General features: G+C 42.4%; 1 protein-coding gene across 5 annotated transcripts in view; it reads right to left on the bottom strand.

Moving 5' to 3' along the window:
• Positions 1–267: 267 nt before the first annotated feature.
• LOC147888079 (splicing factor U2af large subunit B-like) overlaps positions 268–10009 on the bottom strand; it is a 72648-nt gene continuing 62906 nt past the window's right edge. The window contains exons 4-17 of one of the 5 annotated variants that reach the window (XM_087393159.1): positions 5549–5616; positions 4814–4887; positions 3828–3887; positions 3465–3525; positions 3236–3348; positions 2886–3001; positions 2667–2765; positions 2442–2517; positions 2209–2297; positions 2050–2128; positions 1812–1937; positions 1630–1711; positions 1473–1540; positions 268–1352 (exon numbers count right to left, since the gene is read on the bottom strand). In XM_087393159.1, the coding sequence (XP_087249285.1) occupies positions 1215–1352; positions 1473–1540; positions 1630–1711; positions 1812–1937; positions 2050–2128; positions 2209–2297; positions 2442–2517; positions 2667–2765; positions 2886–3001; positions 3236–3348; positions 3465–3525; positions 3828–3887; positions 4814–4887; positions 5549–5616 (1249 nt within the window). In that variant the 3' untranslated portion in view covers positions 268–1214. Of the gene's footprint in view, positions 1353–1472; positions 1541–1629; positions 1712–1811; positions 1947–2049; positions 2129–2208; positions 2298–2441; positions 2518–2666; positions 2766–2885; positions 3002–3235; positions 3349–3464; positions 3526–3827; positions 3888–4813; positions 4888–5548; positions 5617–10009 lie in introns of all 5 variants that reach the window. The other 4 variants (XM_087393158.1, XM_087393161.1, XM_087393160.1 and 1 more) reach the window with 4 other exon arrangements.

Here is a 10009-nt window from a genome sequence, read left to right as displayed (position 1 = left end):
ATTTCATCCAATGTGATGATGCTAGATCACCAAGCTCTCGTAACCTACATATATCTATTTATTTTATCTTAATGGGCACTAATTTGACATAAGAGCAGCTTACAAAATATGCAAAAGAGTTTTACTCATCAAAAATGCAAAAAAGAATTGATCAAAATACAATTCATAAATAGACCCTACTTCTAAGTAATTAGATGAAAATGTCACCAAGGAGCAAAAAACGAGGCAAATGTTACAGTTCTGCAACGCAAAATATCTCAAAAGAAAGATGTGAGCTTTGCTTCGTGTAACAGAAAGCCAAGACAGCATACCTCTGCAGAGATGTTGTATACATCGAGCTCATAGCTAACTACTAAAAAGCATGGCATCTGGAATATCAGCCCTGTGCAAGGACCGGAAATCTTCAAGATATGATACCTTCCAAGATGTGCCTGCAGCCTCACTCCGAGTTCATGGCAGAGCAATTCCTAAAATACTCATATCACGACTTTTGCTATAAGCAGGATCTTACTCTGTCCTTCAACACACCGCTCCACCACAAACAATTTTATCAAAAAGATCTGCAAGAGCAGATGTTGAAGAGTATGTGCATATATGATTAGAATTATAACTGCACTGCAAATCTGATGTAGACTGACTTTCAAGATAACCTAACTCATCTGTAACACAGATTGCAATACAAATTTTCCATCTTCAACTACTCTTGCGTCCAATGGGGAGAAAATTCCCTCAGGGAAAAAGAGCAATCGATACAATTCTTGTGTTCTGTTACTGATAAGGAGATCTGAATGAAAAAGAACTAAAATTGCAAAAGACTGAACCAGCTATATCATGTCCCAAATACCTTCTCAATATTAGTTCAAAATTCTAAGGATGTGGCTGTAAAATGATAATAACCCCCTTGTCTGCACAATACATAAAAGCTGTTACAGTAGAAACATGTCTTAGACGATGCACTGTTCGATTTTTTACCAAAGCCGAGCTCTTACTCCGCTGCCCGAGGAAAAAGAGGGTGTTATACAGCTATTTGAAGTTACTTCGAATGGGCTTCTGAACCGGACAATATGTGAAGGGCTTGTTCTTGAAAGAATGCCCCTGGAGCAAGAAATTTGTTTACTTGAATCCCTTGCATACGAAAGAAAATACAAAATCGTAGATAAGTGAGCACAGAGGGCTGCACACAAACAAGGAAAGCAGATATATCACAGGTTGATTTATCCACCAAAATCCCCATTCAAAAACTTCTCTTCCGAGTAATATACAGCTATGACCATATTTCCCCCAAATTTGCGGCCATTCAAAGATGCCTTAGCCTTCAATGAACCTTCAATATCAGCATATTCCACAAACACCTATTGCAACCAGGAATCCATAAGAAAATCTGAAGCTCCACATGCTAGAATGACAGTAGATTATACGTACTACAAGCCATAACTTATGCTGACACCAGTCAAGATAAGGGAGATACTTACAGCCCCCACACCTGCAGATCCCTCTCCAGATGTAGTTGGACGTGGTATTATTAACTTTGCCACAGTTCCTACAAAGGTAATGGTCAGAGCAGCCAAAAAAAAAAAAACAAGGACCCTTCTTCACTGGACTGGTGTTCCAAGGTCAGACACGGCATACCAAATTTTCCACATTCGTCTCGCATGTCTTCTACGATCTCCTCATATTCACTGTCATCCAGAAGTTCGTCTGGGGACACAACCTGCAAAGCCCAGGTAATATTTCCCACAATTTTACTCCTCACGCAAGGCCGCAAGGCCAAACTTAATGCTCTTCTCTTTCTCAAGTCAGTGGAACCTTACCTGAGATAAGCAGAGAACTCGAGTTGGAACCTCTGATAGGTTAATCCCTCCTGAGCCAGGGATCATCACACTGCTTCCCATAGCTCCAAAAGAGGCACCTGACCCAATTACTTGAAGAGCCAGCTTCTGTACCATCTTTCCAATCAGACAGCAGTGCATCACAAAAGTTGGTTCTGTTTTTTAATCTAAGGCAAAAACTTCAAGACATAACAGTATAAACACCAGGGAAACAAAAAACCTGCAAGGCAACTTGCTGTTGGGCTTGCTCCAGCACATTTACTTGATCTGGCTTTGGCTGGCCACTGGAAGAAACGGGACTGTTTAAGTCAGGCACGGGTTATCTATATCAGAAGAGTGGCCCCCCTCACATATATGCAAATGCACATGTAACTCTTACCTAGCAGAGGCTCGACGAACAGTCAACGTTCTATCTCCCATTTTCAATCCATTCAGTGCAGCACAAGCTACGTCCATGACATTTGGATCCTGAAAAAAGAAAATTGTTTGTTTTGGAAGTTGAGTGACACTAGGAACAATAGAAGAGCACCTCAAGCCACATCTAAATAGAGAGAATGGCTCACTGCACAGAAAAACGAAATTAAGGCCCACATATAGCAGCAGATGACAAACCTGGTATACACAAAATCCATAACCCTTTGAGCTTCCTGTCTCACGATCCTTAACAAGTTCAAATGCACGTAATGACCTGAAAAAGAGAGACATGCAACAAACTACAATAAATACATTAACAATTGCTTCCTCTACTAAACACCGTAGAAAAGACTATAATTACTTGCACCTCTGAGATTAATATATGTACAATCATTAGTCTGAAGAGGCTAGAATTTCAATCACCCAAATGAGGATAGAAGATTAATTATCTGCTCCTCAGTCAGATAATAAGGAAGACCCCCAACAAAAATTCTGTCCGGCCCATCAGCAGCAACTGTTGCGCTATGGATACAGAGTCAAACACAACAAAACGCTGAATGAGAGAACACTCAAATATAGTGCCTTATCGCATGCAGTCACACTCCTAAAATGTTATTGTCAGGTGCAGGTGTGAGAGCAGACCCAGGAATAAGCCCTACAGCACCAAGATTTAGGTGGGCACTCGGTTGACCCGGTCCGAGAGTAGCTGCCATTGATGGATTATAATCACTTGGTCTCCTTACCCTTACAGAAACACCCTGCAAAAATTTTCCATAGTAATGGTCATAATAATAATAATGATGATGATGATACTTTGAAAATTTTCCCCTGAATTTTAGGAGCCAACAATATAGTTATAATGAAAGGACAACTAAAGCAAGAACATTAATTGATTTTACAGCAAAAAGGGGTAAGTCAGCAAAGCCAACATGTATTAAATAAACAAGAGAGAAAAGCAATCTGCCTGTGTCTGATAATACAGAACAATTTACCTCATAAACTATGCCATCAAGTGCCATAGCATTGCTAGCTTCCTCCACTGTACGCATCTCCACAAATGCAAATCTCTTTTCTTGATTAATGTAAACATTCACAACAGCATCCCCTGGCAAAGTCACCAGCTCAAAATTTTAGAATTTCAAGAAAGAACAATGCTATCTTCAACAAAATGCTGCATACACTCTGAAGACTAAATGTTGCTCTAAGGACAGAAGCATATACCTGGGCCAGCAGTGTTCCCTCCAATTGCAGCCATCACTTGGCTAAAATAAGTGGCCACGCTCTACATTAACGTTTAACAAAGAATTCAAAGATCGTGTTTATTCCCCTGTAATATATCCAAGCTCACCAGCTAAGATTGAAACAGCTACAACTCAGGTCAATTTACACATAATAGATGATTGTGCAATCTCAGAATCTAAAGAAAAGAGCTTGGTGACACAATAAGTGTAACAAAGAATACAAAAAGGTGTTCGAAAGAAAGACAAACAAATCTGCGTACACAAAGAGTGCAAGCAAGTACAAATAGATCGTGTTCATCCATAGAGCACAGAGGATATTTGTAAGCACATGCAAATTCCTAACCTGTTCATTCGCAGTCGGGGGTAAGCCTCCAACATAGACTCTGCGGGCATGCCTTGTTGCCTGAAGGCCAGGCCATGTGTAAGTCTCGTATACACAATGTGAATGAGTGAAAAAACCGCGACAATCTGTTTGAATAATGTGCACAAAGCACCAAAACTTTCCCACTACCAGACTTTCACCCCCCAAAAAAACATACTTCATACAAATGCCTATGGTGTCTTGTTGAAATAATAAACCAATTCATAAAATGTTAAGTTTTCTTGAAAATCACTGTATTTCCTCTACCCTTAATTGGGGGGGTTGGGGGAGGGGGGTGGGGGGCGGGGGCGGGAGGGAGGGGTCCGCTGGGCTAAGTAGAACCTCAACACCACGCCAACTCGAACAGGCCAGCGCTGCGTTGAGGTGCGCGATGGTACCATTTCATTTTGACCTTTCCACCTCAAATTATGAGAACAAATAACAAAATCCACTTCACTACTTTTCTGAGTTAGATCCTTTTGACACAAGCTTGTGGTTTTGATATGTCCCATGGAATATATTGTGAGAGAGTAGCTTATGTTATTGCTAGGAATCAGTTTGCACTTTTGAATACTCAATCAACATAAAAGTTATTTTATTAAAGTCCAGGGTGCACATTTGTCTATATACCAATCTCAGGGATAAATTAGATGCCTGCAGCTGATATGTACTAGTGCATCTGTTACTCTCACTGAGTCCATACTGTAAGCTAGCAATGTGATGCCAAAGGAAGAGAAACGAGGGCCGCTTTTTTTTTTGGGGTGTGCGGGGGGAGCGGGGGGGTTGGTTTATGCTGCCAATGACATGTAAGCCCCTATTTCTACATAGATTCCAGAATATAAAGATGCATACTTCCATTCATGTCCATTGAATCTAAAAAAAGACCAAGTCACAATACAAATAACATACAAATAGGTTTCTTGAAAATGGACAAAAAGATGAGAGTTTGTAAGCTTAGAAAATCCAACCTGTGTCCCTCCAGCAAAAGGAATCATCGAAGGATACATTCCATGCATCGTTTGAGTCATTCCCAGCAGTTGTCCTGTAAACCAAGAATCCAGAGAGCCAGACAGGAAAAAGAGCTAAAATTTAACAAGAAACCACAAGAACAATACTAAGTTCCACCCCTTTTAAGAAAAACACCTAAAGTGAGTATGACATCTTTTTTCCCACAGTACTGATGACAGCATTGTATTGAAACATGCCCTTTCAGGTTTTCTCATTCATAGTGAACCACTACAGGCCGTATTTCAAAAGAACCTTGCTGAACTAGATAAACCCCGAAACCCCCTCGCCCTATTTCAAATCACCCTAGAAAAACCAATAACACGAGACAAAAGCTATAAATGAAAGGCCCCCGTTTTTTGAGTGTTAGGATTCCAAAGATCCCAGTTCGCATGTACCACAGGTCCCTGGATAAACTAGAAAAGCTCTCCTAAAATATGAGGGAGAAGGAGGAACAGTCAAAGGCACATTAAAAGCACAGCAGTGAACTGCAATTTTCATCCAGCACACAAGTACTTTGGGGAGAGATTTCTCAAGGTTCAACCTAAGAATGACAAAACACTGCACAACACAGTGGACCCCCCAGAAAAAGGCCTCTCTGGCTGAAACACAAGTTCCTATCTGCAAATAAGAACTAATTCGTAAAGGAAATGTATGTGATCATTTGGAATTAAACTCACAAAATGTAGGTCACGCACCTGAAAGAGTAGCAGCTGTCATAGCTGTTGCTCCAGGCGGTGCTAGATCAAAGCCGCTTGTACGCTTGCTGTAAAAAAATTATGTATTAAACTTCCCAGTTGAGTTACAGAATCAAGAAACTTCAAAGAGATGTAACTCGTGTTCAGGCAAACATCTCTGATAGTGCATCAGTAATCCAAATATTACAAACATATTAGCCAAAGGTTTCTAACATGGCCATGGACCGTTTCCCAAGCAAACGTATATGCAGTCCTTTCTGTTCCCTCTCCTCTCTCTTTTACCTTCCTTTGCTTTATTTTCCCAAACAATATAAGTACACATTTATAAAACAAAAATGGAGTTTTCCATGCAATTCACACTGCAAGGCCACAATGTGGGGTACGATTTCCCGAAATCACAAAATCCCAAAAGTAAAGATTCTATAAAGATTATAGAAACTGAAGAAACAATGCGCATAGCCCCAAAAATCTTGTTATGACAAAGAAGAGGGAACATATGCCTCATCAACAAGTAGGCAAAAAGAATTGAAAAGAAAGTCAAAAATGCACACCATCATACACTCCTCGCTCACACTAGAAGTGCTGATGGAGGAGAGTACACAACAAGGAAGAGGGTGGTTGTGCTGCTTTCGTGATCTTAAGAAAGTGTTCTAATATGATTCCCAGGAGTCGTCTACAAGACAGCAATAGCTGTCTCAACCCTACGACTATGCTAACCAACCAAAGGTACATCATGTCCTAACTGTCCTAAGGTTAGAACTTAGGTTATATGACCCTCAGTTAACCTAACCTCCATAACACTAGCCATGCGCCCCCCCCTCCTTACTCAGAGAAGGACTAAGAGAAACTGTGGGAATTGGTGCCGAAGAAAATCAATATTTCCCAAATATTATCCTCTTTCAAGCAATCTTTCAACTTAACCATCAGCTGTGGAAAAACCACGTTCCTAAGCTGTCAGTCCTAATGCTCTAGAAGACATTCTGGTTCATGGGTCACATAAGCGGTTAGATCCTCAAGTCATGCAAGTTCATCTGCAAATACCGAGCTTGTCTTTTAGTCTACTAACATGAAAGACTGATGGAAATGAGGAGAGGGTGAGAGACTTGATCACATGATTGAAGACAAGAGTTGAGGCATAAACTGATGTTGATAGATTGATAATCACAGCAAGTACATAGCCTCTTTTATAGGCTGGGCAAGCCTTACAGACACCTCATAGATGAGGTCACACACAAGAGAATCTAGATCCTATAATCTAGGTGAGGAATCACATCTACCACATGAGGTGGCACAAGTGGCCTCAAGACTCTTCACACTCACATAATTGTAGGACACTCCTAGGACTCTAGGACCACACACACTAGGACCACACACACTAGGACTCCGATTCCAACAAACCCCCCCTCGGAGCTAGGGTGAGAGACTATGACATCATCCAGACTGTGCATCCCAGGCAATCTCAGAGGCTAACAGCTGAGCATAATTCAGAGGTTGAACCAAGCACTCTCATGGCTTAGGTGTCAACGTGATCAGAGACTCAAATCTGAGCATGGATGCATGACCAACTCATAGGTCGAGGGAGTACACCAACATCCTGGAACTCGGCCAGGCCTGATAAAGGAAAGACATAACAACCCCCCCTTGTCTCCTAACTGGGTACATGGAAGTAAGTGGAGCCTTTTATAGGACAAGGCACACAAAATGACAAATTATTACATCATTTTACGAGGACTACCCGAGGCAGAGTACCTAACACACATGACTCTAGAAAGCCCACTCTTCATCTATCACCTCATGGAGGGATAGACCAGAAATAGCAGCAGTGCAGGCTTGTTCCTCAGGTCCAGAAGGTGTAGCTTCATCGTCTTCATCCTCACTCTGCTCCGCAACCAGATTGGCATGTTCTTTGGCTTGTACCTTTGCCATTTTCCTCAAGTCAAAATCCACATGGTGGATAAGGTTGTCAGCTAAAGCTAGGCCAATGATAGCCATTGCTTTATCATTTTGGTTCTGCCACCAACAGATTCTAGCATCATCACTTTGGGGTTTTGGCTCCTTGCCATTGGTGATATTCCATATCCCTTCTCGCATAAGAAGAAGCCGGAGTTTTGTCTGCCAAGTTGGGAAATTGCTCCCTGAGAATTTCTCGATGAGCAAGGAGTTTTTTATGCTATCCATTGGTGGGAAGGTCTTAGCTGTTATTACAGCCAGTGTCTAAATCCCTTACAATGTTTACTCAGATTTCAAAAAAGGCCCAAATTTTACATGGTAGAAGCTTCAATTATGCCAAAGGAAGACACAGAACAGAAAAGCCCTAAATTTTAGGGTTAGGGTTGCTGCAAAAATTAGGGTTTGCAGAAAATTGGGGCTTTTCAAAATTTCCTAGAGCATAGTGTTCTAGCAACACTAGGGGAGCTTCAGACCATAAAAGCCCCAACAAATTCACCCAAAATGAGGCAAAAATCTTCAAAAACGCAGAATATCTCAGACGGACTGTTTGCTGGTCAATGGAGCTCATGTGGAGAGGCGAACGAAGAAGATCAACAGCGTAGTTCCAAAAGAAAGAGGAACATCATTAGATCAGCCCAAGAGATACGCGATGAACAGCTGCAGATAAGCGATGCAGCTTCAAAGGATATGTCGGGCAGGTGACGAGTTGTTGCACTCAACCAGAGATGACGAGTTACGGTAGTACTCAGGATGCAGCGTAGAGCAACAACTCAGGTCTGTTGTGCGAGTCGATGGCCACAGCCCTCAGATCGTCAGTCGCCAAGTCAGCTCCATGGCTGGCGCCGTCGCAGGTCTAGCTACGTGGGCAACCAGTTGCGTGGGCAACTAGAAGCAGCGTGGGAGCAGCAGGTTCGAATCCGGCAGGTCGGACCAGCAGGTGTTCGGGCAGAATGGCGAGCTGCGTGGGCAACAGGAGAAGCATGGGCAGCAGGAGCAGTTGTGTGGGTAGAGAGGTGCAGCAGATGACAAGCAGAGGGGCGAGCAGAGAACGAGCAGAGTGGCGCAGCGGAAGGAGCTCAGTTTGTCGCAGCAGAGTGACGACGACGGATGGGCAAGCGGAAGAGTGGTGGAGGATGGGCAGGACGCTTCATTGCGAGAGGTAAGGCTCAGTCAGCGACGACCCGCTCTAATACCATTTGATGGAAATGAGGAGAGGGTGAGAGACTTGATCACATGATTGAAGACAAGAGTTGAGGCATAAACTGATGTTGATAGATTGATAATCACAGCAAGTACATAGCCTCTTTTATAGGCTGGGCAAGCCTTACAAACACCTCATAGATGAGGTCACACACAAGAGAATCTAGATCCTATAATCTAGGTGAGGAATCACATCTACCACATGAGGTGGCACAAGTGGCCTCAAGACTCTTCACACTCACATAATTGTAGGACACTCCTAGGACTCTAGGACCACACACACTAGGACTCCGATTCCAACAAAGACTAGGTGTAGACGAACACCATCAAGTAGACAAAACTTGGAAGAAACTTCATGGATCCTTTTAAGGATCAAGAAAGGACCACAAAAGCGTGAGGTATTTTATAGACCTGACCAGTTCGCATTACTTGAGAATCTTTAAAGATCTTCAAGGAGACCCACTAGCCCTCCAAAGAGAACTCAAGGTGACCGCTTCTAATTAGCAAAAAATCGCACTCTATCCTTAGCACTTTTATGCTTTCCTTTGCAAACCGCAACATATATGTTGTTGTTGCAACTTGCAACCACTGAGCAGCAGTGCCAACCTTGATATTCTGTAAGCCAACTACCCAAGGGACTCTAGGCCGGTATCCATACAACACGTGAATGGACTGATTCGAGTGGCTGAATGCTTGGCACTATTGTAAACAAACTCCAATGAAGAGAGATATCTTCCTAATCAGACTGCCTCTGGGAGATAGAAGCTCTCGGCACATCTTCCAAACTCATATTGACCCTCTCAATTTGTCCATCTGACTCAAGATGATCAGCTGAACTCAAGCTGATCTGATTGTCTAATTTCAGAACACAACTATCCAAACATGACCAATAAACGTAATCCATACACGCTAAACAGCTTTTCCACAACCAGGCAAGCAAGTTGAGCAGCTGAAATATTTTCCTTTGTAGGTATGAACCATGAAAACTTGGTGAGTCAATCCACAATCATAGCCACGAGGGGTTTGTGGTCATCTTACCACAAACTCCGACATACTGCCATTCTTTTCCACTATCTCCAAAGGATTAACATGCCACCATGTCTCAAGCACTCTGCTTTATTGACTTGGCACTGCTGACAATTTCGGTCATACAATTCGACATCAACCTTAAGCTTAGGCCAAAAGAAAGTTCCTTCAACTAGACCCAATGTTTTTGGAGGTTGGGATCTTTGTAGAAAGCACAACTCTAGGTGACAAGGCCAACCATACTTGAGACAAAACCATTCATGGAAGTTATTTTGGCGCCTCATG

Source organism: Dipteris shenzhenensis, chromosome 22 (assembly GCF_047967505.1).
Source record: "Dipteris shenzhenensis isolate YYH24624 ecotype China chromosome 22, Dip_SZ_1.0, whole genome shotgun sequence".
Lineage (NCBI taxonomy): Eukaryota > Viridiplantae > Streptophyta > Polypodiopsida > Gleicheniales > Dipteridaceae > Dipteris > Dipteris shenzhenensis.
Note: the sequence above shows the minus strand (reverse complement) of the source record. Positions and strands in the feature narration are given on the sequence as shown.